The 16,673-nt window shown below is 40.3% G+C and overlaps 1 protein-coding gene across 3 annotated transcripts in view; it reads left to right on the forward strand.

The window, feature by feature from the left end:
- Positions 1-16,673, forward strand: part of LOC147147354 (netrin receptor UNC5C-like) — a 262,736-nt gene that overhangs the window by 3,243 nt on the left and 242,820 nt on the right. For 2 of the 3 annotated variants that reach the window (XM_086029737.1, XM_086029739.1), the window contains exon 1: positions 14,990-15,120. In XM_086029737.1, coding sequence (XP_085885863.1) covers positions 15,099-15,120 — 22 coding nt within the window. In that variant the 5' untranslated portion in view covers positions 14,990-15,098. Of the gene's footprint in view, positions 1-7,633; positions 7,699-11,026; positions 11,128-14,989; positions 15,121-16,673 lie in introns of those variants that run through there. The other variant, XM_086029738.1, reaches the window with a different exon arrangement.

Below are 16,673 nucleotides of genomic sequence, written 5' to 3' on the forward strand. Positions count from 1 at the left end.
CAAGAGAACAGATCTTCATAGTCAAAAAACAATTCATAAAACATTCTGGTTCTTAACTTCTCATGGGTCATGGCTATGGAGACAAAAAAAGTGAGAATTTGGCTGGTTATTAGCACTTTTTTTTTTTTGTATGCTATACCTGTTTTGCTAACCTGGCACGATAGTGGGGAAAAAAACATGTGCACACAAAATAATTTTCCCTCTTTAACTTGAACAATGCAAAATATATTTGGACATCCGATAAAGTCATGCTCTCATAAATTTGCTCATGTAAAACGACGAACAAAAAAATACAAAATTAGCTAAAACAAAAGAACAGTACAGTACCTTTCTGTTGTTGTTCTTGAGTACTAGAAGCTTGTGTTTTTTTAGGCTGGCAAAGGACACATTGCATTCACCACGAATCATTCCTGCAGCCAACAACATCAAACAATTTTCTTAAAAATGAATGGGCATTATCTTACCTCTGTCAATCTGTTTCGTCGCGTTTGTCATCACTCCCTGGTTCGCGTTCCTCCATATTGCTACCGTTTCTTTTTTTCAGCCCTATAATCTCATTTGACTTTACCTCTCTTTACATCTGTTTTCATTAAGTAGAATGTATAGCTATAAAGTACACTAACAAAGTATTTGTACTTTGTTCCTTCCCCCCTGGCAATCACTGATTATCCCAATCAAAGTCCTTTGTTTACAAAAAGCTCCCGTGTAGAGTACAATCGTTTTAGCACTGTGACATTGCCCATTGACCTTTGTGTATTTATGTGATGTGAATCCAATTACAGCAGCAACAGCACCAGTGGGGAGAGATAATTTTTATACCTTAGTGTTTACTGCTCATTGACGTCCTGTCTGTGCGTTTATGACTCAGTGTGTCCGACACGCCGCCCAAAACACGGCGACTCCCTCAAGGGCATCGGTGCCAATCAATAGACGCCCAACCGGACTTTAATAATGTAGCCTGACACATTGTTGGCGGCACGAAGGTGGGGCGGGCCGCATGGACATGGTGGAGTGGCTGATATGAGAAGCCAATTGCAGGTTGACTGATGGCGTTCGAAGCAATATTACATAAATTCAAAATGGGACTCCTCGTCTTGCAAGGAGTGAGGCTCTCGGCTGCATTAAAATCATTCCGATCCTTTGTGGGTTTCCTGTGATGATGAAACGGAAGGAACATACTGTACATTCGGAGGCATGATAGATTTCAAATGGAACACAGTTCACTGACTCGAGTGGGAGCCAGTAGCTATTTAGCCATTACAACTCTGCTAATGGAACCAAACGTATTAAAATAGTAACGTTTTTTACAAAGTTATGCGGTATTTTCACTGAACCAAGTTCGATTGATTAGAGGCTGGTTCATCTCATGTAATTAATTGTTCTTTAAATAGCTGTTATTTTATTGTATTGATTCCAAACTTGGACTCAAATTGTTACATTATGAGTAGATTATTAAAGATAGGCTTGATTAATTTTACATGTGTAGTTTGATTATTCAGCTTTGAAAAACACATAAGAGCTGAAAAATACAACTCTATATTGACTAATTTCACTTTAATGACAACATTTTCAACACACGGGTATGTTTGTTTTGTTCAATGAGACCTAAGTTGTGCAAACTCACTGCTGACCAATAAACACACATTGGACAACGAGGAGGACACAGAGAAAAACAATGCCATTATGCATAGTAAAAATTTGCCCGGGGTCAACCAGAAATAGCAAACGAGGTGCACACTGGCATGCTATCCCACAATTTTTACAAAAAGTGTAGCCTACTTGCGCAGGATTTGTTGAAAGTTATTAAATGGGAAGTCAACCTCCAAAAAGTCTTTGCAATATGTTCTCTGCGCCTTCACTAGTCTGAACATGGTATTCTGATCCATAATGCGTTTGTGGAATAAAATGTAAACAGCTAAATCCACCTGTTTTTAGTCATCTCAGGGGGCGGCCATTTTGTCATTTCTGTCAACTGAAAATTACATCGCAGTTGCTCAGGGCTCAGGTAACAACCAATCATGGCTCAGCGGCAGAAAATAGGTGTCTGATGGATGTGTACAGGTAGAATTTTGGTAGTTATATAGGCTTTTAAATTGGGTTGTTTTGTTGTTGAAATTAACCAAACTTGGATTATTTACATGCTTTTTCGAGAAGGTGACTGACAATGGCATATTTTCGCTTAGCCAGACTGATGCATGGAGGTTGAAATTGGGTAGATAAATTAGCCATTATACGGTATCTCCGCTAATGAAATTAGCCATTTAATCTCTGATACTTTGGTTTAATGAATCAAACCTGGATTATTGACGAAATGTCTTGAGTAGATGATTGCCAACAATATATTGTCACTGTCACAGAATCTGGTTGTTGAGTGTACTGTAGGTCAAATTTAGGTACCTGGATTAGCCACTGATTTGCCGTTTCTCTCTTTTATTTAACCACATTTAATTGCTAAACCCATTCCTCATTCTTCAGAAGGCAAACTCATCTAGACTGAATAAACAGTGCCTTTTTGTTTGTTTCACGCCTTTTCACTGTGATTTACCGAGCAAAGAAATGCATGAATGCCGAGCATGAAAAGGCATTTAAGATATCTCCGCATTTGCGTTAGAGCGACATAATGTTCCAGGCTCTTCAGTGACAAAATGCCCCCGTCTTGATGAAAGGCAGCTGTCCTCATGTTTTGAACAAGTACTTGGCCCTGAAAATAACCTCCCAATGCTTTTGGATACAGTACCAACGGCAATTGATTCTTTCATAAACTATTCCTCCACATTTTGAAAAGTCCTCTTTTTTGTCTCTCAAACGCAATAAAACATCCGTGTGGTTTGTGGTTCTAAATGACAGCATTGTCAGTTGTGACCCCTCCTTCATTGACAGGATGATACGGTAGTAAACACGCAAATGGTATTGTGACAATTGTGATCTCGCTTTGATTCGGTAACTGTTGTCTCGGTGGGACGAAAATGGGCCGCGACAAAGGCATTTCATACGACAAAAAGCACTTAGTGTAAACGCTCTTGAATAAAAATGTCAAAGCCCAAAAAAATAAAAATAGAAAAACAACGGCGGGCCAGGGTGAGCATTTGACAAGTTGGCCGTCTGCCATTTTGATTATCTAAATTCACGGCTGAAGAGCAATGAAATCAGAGGAAAAGTCTTAGGAAACATCCGCTCGGCCGCCACACTCGATGTTAACTGGAATGTGATCCACTGGTAATGACTCCCCTGACTCGCAAACCCGCTGGTGCCAATATGACATCACCTCACCCTTTAAGTACGGAAAGATGTCTCAACCTGTCTGTCTATCTTATTTTGTTTCAGTGAACCAAACTTGGATTATGTAAGGAGCATTTTGAGCAGGTGATTCACACTAAAAGTATATTTTAGTACAGTTGATGCATGCAGGTCAATAAGATAGCTGAACTATCCATGAAATCATTGGTGCGTTATTGACAGTGAGTCTACTAAACCAAATATAACTGATGTGTGCATGTCAAAATCAGCGTGCTGAATTAACCGTGAATTGGCTGTTACTTTGTTTCAATGAACCAAACTTCTATTAAAAAAAATATAAAAATCTTTCGAGCAGACGATTGGCAACGAAGGTATATATTCTGTCTGTTTGATAATTGCAGGTCAAAATAAAAAAAGTAATTTAGCCATTAAGCGGGTAATTGACATTACATGTATATTTTAGTCTGGCTGATGCAAAATTAGGGAACTAAATTGGCCATTAAGTCACTATTTTGTTTTAATCAACCAAAGTTGAATTAAAAGGTATTGTTTTGAGCAGACCATTATCAATATAGGTATATTTTCTATCAGATTGATTTCCGCTGGTCAAAATTGTGTGGCTAAAGTAACCAATAAGTCACTGTTACTTTGTTTTAACTCATTCACTGCCAGACATTTTCAGACCCTCTTTTACCCTAACGTTTTTTTTTTTTTTAATTACAAAACGATATAAATTCCTGGGATTGAATGGCTGGACTGTGAAAAGACAAATACATCCGTCAATGGCAGTGAATGAGTGTTAATGAGCCAAACCTGGATTATGAATGTCTAAGCATCTGTTTTGAACACATAATTGGCAAAATAGTACTTTTGCCTTTGGATGGTGATTGCAGGAGGCAATTAGCTGTGACAGTGGTTGCAATCATTGTACTGATACTATTACCTGTTTGTTGCATTACATTGCAAAAGCAATCTGTTCAGCCAAAATCTGTGTGCAATATTTATTTGCCATTTATGGAAGACAACTTTAAAAGAAACTGCATTCATAGATCAATAGCAAGAGAGGTTTACAGCTCAGGGATGAGATTATTTCAGGAGGCCCTGCGCGGAATATCCGAAGCGGAGAGCCGTGTATTTACAGTTTTATTTGATGTCCAATAAAAGAGTTTCGCAATAATAATCTTGTTTCTTGGTTGAGACGCAACCACAGTCGTTCGCAGAGGACGAATCACTTATGACGATGAAAATCAGCCTTTCATTCAAATGTTTTCAACATTGTGACCATCATTTTTGTCTCCCAGAATCTGTGTGTGTCTCAGACATCAGTCATACCTCGGTCAGTGACTGTGCAGAGAAACGGGAGGTAATTGAATTTCTCTCCTGGAGTGACTCGCATCAGCGCAGACAATTCCGACATAGCCAGGCGCGACGTAATAGACCGGAGGAGGCCATCGCATCAGCTTAGAAGTGCAATTAACTACAGAGGGAGTACTCGCATGCTTGAAGCCTGGAGAAGAGGAGGAAGAAGAAGAAGAAGAAATATTTCACACCTGTGTGCTCTTTGCTTTTTATTAATAGAGCAACTCCTCCTTAGGTGAGAGCAGATGGGGACGTTGCTGCTCCAGGAAAGGTTAAGTAGGACTTGCTGGTGCGAAGTGTGAAGATGAAACACTTCTGGGGTGTGGATATGGTAAGATGATAATGTTATCTTGGCCCCACTTCATTCCAACTCACTATTCTGTACTGTGATACATATTTCTTTTAGGACAGAATAAGCCTGTATTAAATCCCACAAATAATAGTCAGCAGCATTGTGTCAACAATTTAGAACAAGGGTGGGGAACGCCGGTCCTCGAGGGCCGCTATGAGGATCGTTATTAGCCTTCTGCAGACCTTACTGATGAGCTGATCATTTCAATCAGGTATGTCGGAGGAGCGAACATCTGAAACGTGTAGGATAGCGGCCCTAGGGGACCGGAGTTGCCCACCCCTAATCTAGAAGCGGTTAACAGGAATATTAAATGTATACAGTACCGTACATGACTACGGTACATAAATCACAGTTCTAATAGCAGCACTAATACAACATTTTAAATTTACAAATTAAATTCTGCCAATATTTTCATAGAGTATTACTAGTGTGACATTTTACCCCTGTGGTATCCGACCAGTTTTTTTGCGCTTTACAATCTGTAAAACTACAATGAACCGTAATTTCATTACGTCGGCATTACTCCTCACATGGTTGCTACATGAATCATTGGCTGTTTTTTCAGTGACTCACAATGCATCATTTGAGCTAGGGCAATCATTCGAGCATTGTCACTACCTCATTTATAACTTTCAAAGGACAACTAACGAGTAACGTTGACTACATTTTGCGTCAGAGGTAAATCCAGGACAGATTACTGCTGCAGTCTTTAAACGCTTGGACCGCTAAGCTAACCCTTTTGCATGACTAACGCACATTATTAACGGCCCACATTCAACACAGAATGTGGCCGAAGGGGGGGAGGGGGGCTGTGTCGTGTTGATTTAATTATTTCAGTCACAAGACAAAAGATGATGAAAAGCAAATCAAGTAAAACGGAGTGAAATTGGATATCATGCTTGCAGAAGTTTCTTTTAACTTGGTGTTTGTGACGCTCTCTACATAATACATTGCCCTCTGTTGATTTGGAGGTCAAAAATACAAACTGTAACCATGTTAGCGTCAATTATAGAAAAATGTTCTGCGAAAAATTGCTGGTGGTTGATGGGCTGTGTGACTATGTGTTGCATGTAAGTTCCTTAAATTTGGTAAAAATATAAAGCTCTGTTTTCATAGACGGTGCATGTGTGCCGTGGCGCGAACGATCATGACGAGATTATAGCGCGCGGGTGGTGCGCCGCATTTAATGACGTTTCACTTCATTTCGGTGGAGGAAAACAGGTTTTTATATTAAAGTAAATTCAGTTAGGAGCTTGGTGATGGAATGAGTTCAACTTGAGAGTCAAGGTACCCCTAATGAGTAGTATTGCTGGTATCCACGTTAGCATTAGCTGTTAAATGTTTTATTTTATAAATGTTACATTTGAACATTATGAAATGAAACTCGCATACAGTGAATGCAACTCAACTAAATAGTTCATTTCATAAGTGCTTTAGCAATATTCTTTACTTCCCCCACCATACTCCTTTTATTGATCGAGCTGCCTTTTTTTTTCTAAAAGTGGAGTAGATGCAGATTAGTCACCTTGTTCAATAATACAGCGGAGGGATGTTATTGTGCTCACTCTGGCATTTATGGATGAATCCGTACTTTCAATCGATCATGCGAGTGGAAAGAAATTGTCGTTGACTGCTTCATCATGCCGTATTCATCATGATTCTGAAGATGTAAATTTGTCACGTAATTGAGTAATTTCTACCTACGTTGTGATGTGAGTTGGCATGGATGGAAAGAGTTTGACCAGAGATGCAAAACAATTTGGAGACTGTTTATATACAGTAGGCAACAGCACTATTGGCAGAATGGATGTGAATTGATGACAATGGCCAAGATATTGTTCACTCTTCTGTACACAAATACCGTAGTACCTTGACTTACTTCTAGTTTGTATCTGCTCTATTTTGAATAATTGTTCCCTCTGGAAATTAGAAATTTCTCGACCAATTCAAGCCATTTTAATTTCACACAAATAAATGATCACATTCCCACATTATTCAGTGTTCCACATTTTCCATTACTAAATTCCTAATAAATGGGAGACAGTTTACAAATATACCGCGATCGTTTACAAGATTTTTTTTTCTCCAGCCTTGTGTTAAAATTTTAATATTATAATTTATAATTGATTAATTTCAAGATTCACATGCTTTTCTGCACTTTTTAGTTTCAGTTACTACCCGTTTTGTGCCTAATGGGGAAAGGAGATGTCTTTTTGAGGGAGGCGTTTATTTCTATGCACAGTGGATGTGTTATGGAAATGTATGGCTGTGGGCTATTGTGCTTGTGTCACTGGTGCAGAGCCCATTTATCACTGCAAAAAGGCAGGCGTCTACTAGATAGCTTTATTTTATGATGCCAGCAGTTTTGCTAGCAGTTGAACTTTGTGGCTTTTTAAACTTATCTGGATGCAGTCCATCACATTTGAAGCCCCCTATGCCCTGCAGACCAGGGTGCATTGTCATCTTTGGAGGTGACCACTCCATTGTGGATAGTCGTATTTCATTACAGGCTAAAGGTGATGACCGGGAACAACTTTATTGGTTTTGCAGTATGGGTGTAGGAAGTCAAAAATGTCCCCTGCTACGACATCGCAGCATCTCTTCACCGTTTGTGTCAAGTCGGGATCTTTGTTTGAAACCGAGTCCTATGAGATTTACTATTAACCTCGTTTGTTTTTTCCACAGAACCCAGCAAGGTGAGATGTTGCAACAACCACACAGTATGCCCTGATCAATGGCGCCTGCATCTGGTAAAATCTCGTCTTGTCTTTAAATCGTGTCCGACAGCAACAATTGCTTTAGACACAATAGGGTGGGAGAAGGGGATGTCTGTTGTTATACGTCACACTCTGTCCCAACTTCGTGGCATTCGCTTTAAGGTATGAGAGCACCTCTGATAGTACCTTGAAAGCTGTCAACAAAGTCACGAGTGCCCATACAGAAAATCAATTTTCCCCAATGACATTAATTCTAATGTCGTTAATACATACCAGCCCCCACAAAACCACACTTTTTTGTACACGTTTTTAACAAAGAGAAAAATGACATTTGGCATGTGTGTCTTTAAAGCAGGAAGTCAACCCAAACATATGTTTTTCAAGAATATGTTCCATGTAAGACCATTAGTTGAAACAATGTATTCTGATAAATATTGCGTTTGTGCAATAAGAGTTAATCTACCCGTTTTTAGCCATCTCTGTGGGCAGCCATTTTGTCACTTCTGTTGACTGAAAATGACATCACAACTGATCAGGGCTCAGGTAACGACCAATCACTGGTTTTCCCGTTTTCTGAAGCTGAGCCGTGACTGTTTGTTTCCTGAGCCCTGAGCAGCTATGATATCATTTTCAGTCGACAGAAAGTGACAAAATGGCCGCCCGCTGAGATGTTTTAAAGCGGCTGGATTAATTCTTAATCCACAAACACAATATTTCTCAGAATGTCTTGTTTCTTGTTGTGGGCCTACTGGGAACATATTCTTGAGGGACTTTAAGGGACGGGGCCTAATGAGTCGTCAGGATCCGCAGTCCGCTTGGCTGGTTAGTCTGCGTTTGAGTGTCTCTATGTAGTATGTAGAGCTTCACAATGCTCGCAATCACTTTGGTTTTCAAGTTGGTTGCGCCTCAAACATGAAAGTTATCAGCATTGGTTTAAGGTTTCTTTTCTTCAGCCTCCGGCAAAATAAAGCAATTGGCCTCACCATTCCAGAACTTAAGGGAGTCTACTGTGTTACATAGAGCAGAATTTAGACCCACTATGCCAGAGGCTATGAAATATGAGGTTGCTCGAGAGCGCAAGAAATATGACAATAAAAAAATAACTGGAAGGCGGGACGAGACACAAGAAGGCAGACCCGTGGTCTAAAGAATTGTTGTGTACAGCATGTGGAGCCACACGCCCAAAAAAAACAAAACAAAGTTAAAACAGTGTCAGTATTTCCCATCAGCAGAGGAGCACAATCAATAAGCTGTCTCTGTTTTGAGTCCCGATCAATGACGCCCTGTTTCCCGCGTTATTAGAGGAAATGATGTGCAATTAGTTTTTCCAGGCTCTTTCAAATGTCAAAACATGCTCATTTGTGCTCATCGAACTTTGCGGAGGAGATGGGAGGCAATAATTACATTTATGACCACTGTCTGAAACTTTTGATTAACCAACAAGTTTTATGAGAAAAGCCAATGACATATAAAATTGATTTGGAAATACAGTGGAACCTCTAAAGTAACACAATGTGTTTGGATTTAGAATTCCATCACCCAAATAGTAAATAAAGGAAAATGAATGTGTTTTCCCTTGTGGTTCATTTGCACCCTGCCACTCTAGTTCACTTTTTGAAAAATAATAATTGTAATCCCCTCACGTGTGGGAAAGGACAGCCACCGTTGTCTAACTTTTCAACCATTTATTCGATGCCGGCAGAACAGTAAAACACAAATGCAATGATTGCACTCATGCGAATGCTGCTGTTGGCCACAGCTCACACCCTAACACTCACACACACTTCCCACACCCCGCCCCTCAAAGGCACAAAAATTACCATACATACAATATGTTCTACTTCTATGTGTTCAAATATGTTTACAATGTGTTCAAAAGTTTTAATAAGTTTGTGTTTGAAGTGTGTGGTAGGAGCAAAAAAAAAACTTGGAGCAGTTCAGAATATGAATCTTAGGCTAGGTTCACACCGCAGGTCTTAATGCTCAATTCAGATTTTTTTTAAAAATCACATTTTTTTCTGTAAGTGTTCATGTTACATTATAAACGCGACCTCAGTCTTGTCTGCTGTAGGAACACATGCGTCACAAAAGTGACCCGCATGCACAGAAGAAGAGACGACGTCACTCCGGACGTTGTGTTTGCGGAAGTAAATGTGGTCCAGCGTGTCGGGGCATTTATACAGTCAAGCGATTAGGTAGGAGGTAGAAATAAATACAGTATTTGGGGAAAATCACGAGGTGACGCTTTAATATCTCATTTCATGGAGGCATTACTAACGATGATATCATGTCATAAGCGTGCGTAAACAATGAATCGATCTGACCCGTGGCTACGATCGCCATAAATGTCCACTTTATGCTTCATGTTTCAAGTGGGATTAAATTAAAGTAAAATATAAAGTCAATAGTGTTACTTAAAACAACTTTGCGGATTCGATCCCCCTACTGCCAGCGCTGTAACTCCGCCTGCGCAGAACGCATTTTGGGCTCCGGATGAGATTAATGTCGGATATATGCGACCAGGCCGTTCAGACTGCCGTCGCATTGGAAAAGATCGGATACGTATCCGATCCAGGACCACATATGAAAGCGACCCAGGTCGCATTTGAAAATATTGGAATTGAGCAGTTCAGCCTGTCATAAAAAAAATCTGATACAGGTCGCATATGGAAAAAAAGAATCTGATCTGGGTCGCATTTTTCTGCGGTGTGAACCTAGCCTAAGACCATGAAAAATGTCATTATACTCAGCACAGATGATTACATTTTAAGAATTTTTTAATGTTATTTTTTTTGCCCTGCTCTAGTATTTTTTTCTCTAGCACGTCGGGTTTTAATAGTAATAATAATAATAATTTATTCACAATAATATATGTAGTAATATATTAAGTACCGGTAATATTTAAGAAATAAGGTTTAGGTTCAGCAACTGGTGGATTTTTTTTCTTCCTAAAACATCATAGGTATAAATTACACTGCATGGTGAAATCTATATTGCGCAAGCATGTGTCAAACTTGAAAACAAAAATGAAAATTGTCAAACCTGGTTTGCTAGAAAAAGGGAAAGATATTTTGTAAAACCAGCATCAAAAATGTGCTTTGGACACACTAAGCCATCTCTGATTTCAAATTTCCTGTTGAGCAGTGTTATTAATGATATTTGTGTGCTGATCGCTACAGACGTGTCTTGCTATTGATGTTGGCCATTGCTGTGGCTCCTAGTTGACTTCTATAACATAAGGGTTTAATCCATAATGTCAGTCAGGGGTATACAATGGTCATTTTCTTCCCACGACTATATGGAACAAATAAAAATCTCTTTCTGTTTCTGGTGATTTTTATCATCCGAATTGGATCTCAAGAGGGAGACGCCGTCTGAAGTTTTTATCAGCTGGAGACGAAGACAACGGCAGCGCGTTCCCATCAAAATGATAATTTTTCTTCTCTCCAACCTGTGAAGAAGGTGAGTCAACAAGCGGCTTCTCTGCATCTACGTGATAAAAACGTGTCTGTGAATGGATAATGGAGTAGTTGCGGGGTGCTTAACACATATGCTAAGCCATGAAACCATTGTGCCGCGAAACAGTTTTTGTAAGGGATCATCAGGTGTGCCACGGGAAATTATCCAGTTTCAATTTACAGGTTGGACATTTCTTATTTACCACACTGTACATTCGTATCTATGCCTGTGACAGGCAGAATAATGAAATGCTTTTCTACTAGATCAGTGATTCTTCAAGTGTGGTACATGTACCACAGGAGACAGGCGGGCTTACTGTATGTAGCAGTAATTGATGGAATCACTGAATTGAATGTTCAAACTGCATAAAGTTACAGTGGCTTTAAGCTATATTTTTAATGCAGCACACAACATTAAAGAACAGTTCAGATCTATTTAACACTTTGAATGCTGTTGACGGCAATTGCCATCAGCGAGAGGAATCCTAAAGGAGCGCATAGTTGATGTCCATTGCCGTCAACATTTTTTTTGTTATTTTTTGTTATTTTTTTTATTGGGAATGGGCAGATAAAAGTCTTGGCCAACTCTGGTTTGATCGCTAAGATGGAAAAGTTAAATAAATAAAACACTATGGCCAGCAGAGGGCAGCGTTGAGTATTGGATGAGATCACCCGTGTATCAAAACAATGTGAATGTTTTTTTATTTGTGAATTTGACAAATGCAATCTTGAGTGCACCCTTGGTGTTTTTAGCAGAGGTGGGCATTTTACAAAAAAATGCCGGTCCATTTATCGCCATCCGTCTGCAGCCTGGGCACCCTTCCGCCGTCCGTCTATCTGCCTTTTTGTCAGGCCCTTCTGTCGACCAAACTTCTCCGTCCCCCCCGGCCCCCAAAGCTGAGTGACATGTGAAACCGAAGACTTGTCGCGGCTGATGCGTAATGGAAGCCTCACCGCGGCCTGACTAAATACGTCCCCTTTTATGACCCCTTAGCTGTAGTTTATTACAGTGTTGTCAAATTATTGGATGGCGCATCGGAAGATCTGTCACGGTGGATGAAAGCAAAGTCATCTTAATGTCTTATCGAATCGTGTTTGTCTTAAGAAACGAGCAGCCCCTTTGAACAGCACATTTCTTTGAATTTGAATGAATGTGAGCTCCCTCCGTGCTGCCATATTGACACACGGGATGTGCAAACAAAGGAAATCGTAAACCAGCATACACAATAGTAAGATGTTGTCTGAAAGAACATACAGGACTCATCAGCACTGCCGTCTGTCCTCTTGATCTGTCATTGGCTGACCTTTTACGTACGTTATCCGCCATCATTTCACCATAAAGTCCAGATTTACTGCCCCCACTGAATGCCAAGACCCTAAAACACTCTACTTTTTTTCTTGTCCTTCTTTCACTCTCACTTTTTTTCACTCAAGTTATACCTTCATTCCCACACCACACACACATACGTGCACACACTTGCCAAAGCGCAGGAGAAGGTCAAAGTCGTTAGTGACTCGTAATAGACAATGTAAATTAGAAGGCGAGTATTAAAAGGAGATTTAACACTACGTCAGCAGATAATGTCTCCTGTCGTAACTTTTAATGTGGCATCTGCGTCACTCTATTTCCTTGTGTATGATAAACAAACCATTTTTTTAAAATGATAATGATACTAATGAATTGCTAACGTAAGAGTTTTAAGATGCTATTTGGAATGCAGATGCCTCAGCATTATGAATGTGGATGGACTAAATAACTTGATGTGAATCATGTGGGTTTGAGACTTTTTTTTGGTACTGGTCCTTACCAGTTTTGTCAGCGGTCTACAAATGGGGATGGACTAGGGTTGTAAAAGTATGCCGAAAATCAACCGTTTGGTACGTGTCTTGGTTTTAAGGTGTTGCCTCTCTTTATTTTGGGTCCAGTATGAAAACAAAGTGGAACAACAAAGAACAGCTTCTTTTTTGGTAAAAAAAAAACTGCTAAAACTGCTAAAAGTAAAACCAATCAGATAAATGAAAGATTTTCAAATAAAACAAAAAAAAATACATGTAAATATTTAGTAGAGTACAACAACTTAAATCTTTTCTTTTTAAGAAAGTGCAACATCAATACTTGGCTAACCCACAAGGCCTGCTAGCCAGAAGCTGAGCCACTCTGTTATTGTTTACACAGTAGACGTGAGGTAACATTTCCTGTCCCTTCCCTGATATTATTCTGTGCGCTAAGTCGGTATGTTCAATACAAAAATTCCAATGTTGTCGTCCATATAGCATGTGAGCTAAAGCCTATCCTAGCTGACTCGTTTGAAATGACATTAAGGTGTTTTTAGATCATAGTTAAAGCAATTTGTGGCAGGGCAGGAAATTAAAATCTTGAGCCTGAGAACCATGATTCAGACAATCTAACCACTAGCCCCGTCTGCATCTCATTTTGCCGTCCAAATCGTCATTTGTACTTGGAACTCATTTGCGCATCTGCCTTGGTCAAATTGACCTCCCGTAAAAGCATTTATGATTCTTGAGAGATTTTTTTCATTAAAGGGAGACATGTCCAAATGAAAATGTTAATTTGGCTTCAAAAGTATTTTTTCTTTTTTAACGAGCGTCACTTTCTTAATCCTGAGCGCTGCCTGTGTCTTGTAAGGACTCTCTCAGACCTGGCGGGAATCCACTTGTAAAAACTACTGCGCAGCCTTGGACGAGTGGCGTTATATTCGCAATTGGATTGTTAGCATTCTTCTTAGCTCCCGAATGCTAATGTTGTCGTCCACACCTCATTAACACCCGGTCGCCTCATTTCGATGATAATTGACACATGTTCCCGTGATCCGCCGCCCCGTGCCGGTTGTACATTACCTTGATTAATGAAGGACAGGGAGGGAATGCCGTTAACATGCGTATTGACGACACGTCACCTGCATCAGGCAGCCTTCAGGCCTACCCCCGAGTAAAAAGTCATTTGCTGTAATTAGCGCTGATGGCGAGGCAGGCAGCAGGAAAGAAATGGTGAGTGGTTTCAAGGGCAAGCAGTCCAAATTAAAAAAAAAACAAAAAACGGTCCATTCAATTCAAGGAATATGTGATTGCAAACTGGAAAAAAAGGACCAAACCGCTGCCTAGGTCCATCCATTTATCTGTTTTCTTTATGGCAGGTGAGCTGGAGCCTATCCCAGCTGACTTTGATTGAGAGGCTGGGTACACCTTGGGACTGGTCAATCACAGCCTCCACCAAGGTTGGTTGATTGAAAAATGGTGCCATAACACTCCAGTCCTCTAGGTGGCAGTCATGCAGATTTAAAAAATAATATGCTCGACTATAACTGTGAAAAAGTACACGTACAAAGATATACATGTGAACATCTACAGATCAGTGCCTCACTCTAAATAGGCAAAAACCAGAAACAGTAATTACGTTTGCTATGACTGCTACCCTCATGGCAACACAGTGGTGTAGTCGTTAGCATCTCTAAGTCAGGACATCTGGGTTTGAATCGCTGTTGGAACATCTTTGTGTGGAGTTTGCATGGGTTTTCTCTGATTCCTTCGATTTACTTCCTCATTCCAAAAACATGCTTGTTAGCTTCATAGCTGTGTTTGGTTGTCTAAACCCTGTGGTTAAGTGGTGACGTGTCCAGGTCCGTTGAAATAGGATCCAGTTACTGGTGACCCTAATGAGGATGAGGATTATAGAAAATGGTTGTAAAAGCAACTTTTTACAATTTGCATCACACGGACAAAACTGTTTGTTAGTGCTAATTTTGATTCTACTATTCAGTCGTGTGCTATTAAAAGAGGAAGAATTCCTCTTTGAAAGGTTAGCCTGAGAGAAGAGGAGACATCATTCTTTGCTGCTGCTTTGAAGTTGTGCTTGAACGTGTCACACATTCATTGCCACCGCTGTAGCTCACTGAAAATTCCCAACAGACGTGTGTCAGTCCATAGGGAGTTCCAGAACTGTTAAACCTGTGGGACATGCAGCCAAACCTTAGGGGAGGTAAGGAGTGCCATCTTCATTCTGCTGCATGTACATTCCATGCTGTACACAAGCTAAAACACGACACTAAGGCGAGTGTAATGCGACTTGGAAATGTGAAATATGATTTTGAAAAAGTGATTCTGACCAGTCGGTTTTGCTGATGATTGATGAATGACTGAACACCTTTTAAAACAGACGGACTGACGAATGACTGAAGTGGTTTGTCCATCCATCACTGTAACAGTCACCAACCGCGTCCGTCAGTGACTTGTGTGTCACTGGCCGACGCCTGTTTCTCTGATGTTTTTGGGGGGGATTGACTGACAGACCAACGGGCTTCTGACGGACTAACTGATGGAGTTAAATGACGGATTGACTGACGAATACAATACAATTCACGAAAAATGACGGATTGACAAATGATGGACAGGTACCCTGGTCGATGACGGACCAGCAAAATTGAGTAAAATGCCAACCAGTTAGTGTAACAAATTTCTATTGCAGAGTCGCAAAGCCAAGTCACGTTACCAAGTCATCTAACAGCATTACCTTTCCAAGTCACAATTTATAGTTGTTGTTATCCTTTCGGCTTATCCCCTCAGGGGTCGCCACGGCGAATCAAGCGCACGCTCGATTCGCATCATCGATTTGGCAAAGCATTTTTACGCAGGATGCCCTTCCTGACGCAACCCTATTAGCAGGGCACACACACAGACACCATCACTGAGCGGGAATCGATCCCACGCTGCCCGCACACAACCCGGGCGCGTCAGTGACTATCCAAGTCACAATTTATAGTAGCGTTACTAAATCACATTACCAAGTTGCGCTTCCATGTTACGTTTTAAAGTCGCAAATACGTCATGTTACCCAGCCACTTTACCACGTTAACTTTACAAACCGAATCGCGTTACAAATTGCATTACAAATTTGCGTTAGCCACGTTACAAAATTAGATTCCGAATTTAAATTTTCACATTTTAGCTTTTGTAGAGTATGAAATGTTCATACATACTGCACATACGCATATGCGTTCAGTCCAAAATGCATAACTTGTAATACCGCAGTTTAAATTGTTCCATATTATTTCTAAAAAATGTGCGCTTGTGCAAAATAAAGGTCTTGCACCTTATAGATGACTCCATCTGTGGTTGAATAAATTAATACGGAGAAGGACTGCAGCAACAAATATTCTGATCGGTACTTCAAGTAAGTAGTGTTGTTCATGCGTAACTTTGCATATCAAGCTGTCACACATGTTAACACACATTAGTATACAAGCCTCATAAATCACATCTTTGCCAAAGACTGATTCTAATTAAATCCCGTCCAAGACCAAAGGATTACTTCTAACAGGCTCTCTGCCGTCACTTCTTCCTCCCGATGATCTGTTGCTGTGTAAATGACACGCATTATCCCTTTATTAGCTACTGGGACCCATGGCGTGTGCATAAAACGCTGTCTTGACATTGATAAATACACAACATGATGGCCACGTCACATGAATTAATCTCCATTTTCGGGATCGGCCCTCCGATTCATTAATCCACGTAATTACCGCAGATTTGACG

Source organism: Filicampus tigris, chromosome 5 (genome assembly GCF_054856515.1).
Source record: "Filicampus tigris isolate MCC_2025a chromosome 5, RoL_Ftig_1.0, whole genome shotgun sequence".
Lineage (NCBI taxonomy): Eukaryota > Metazoa > Chordata > Actinopteri > Syngnathiformes > Syngnathidae > Filicampus > Filicampus tigris.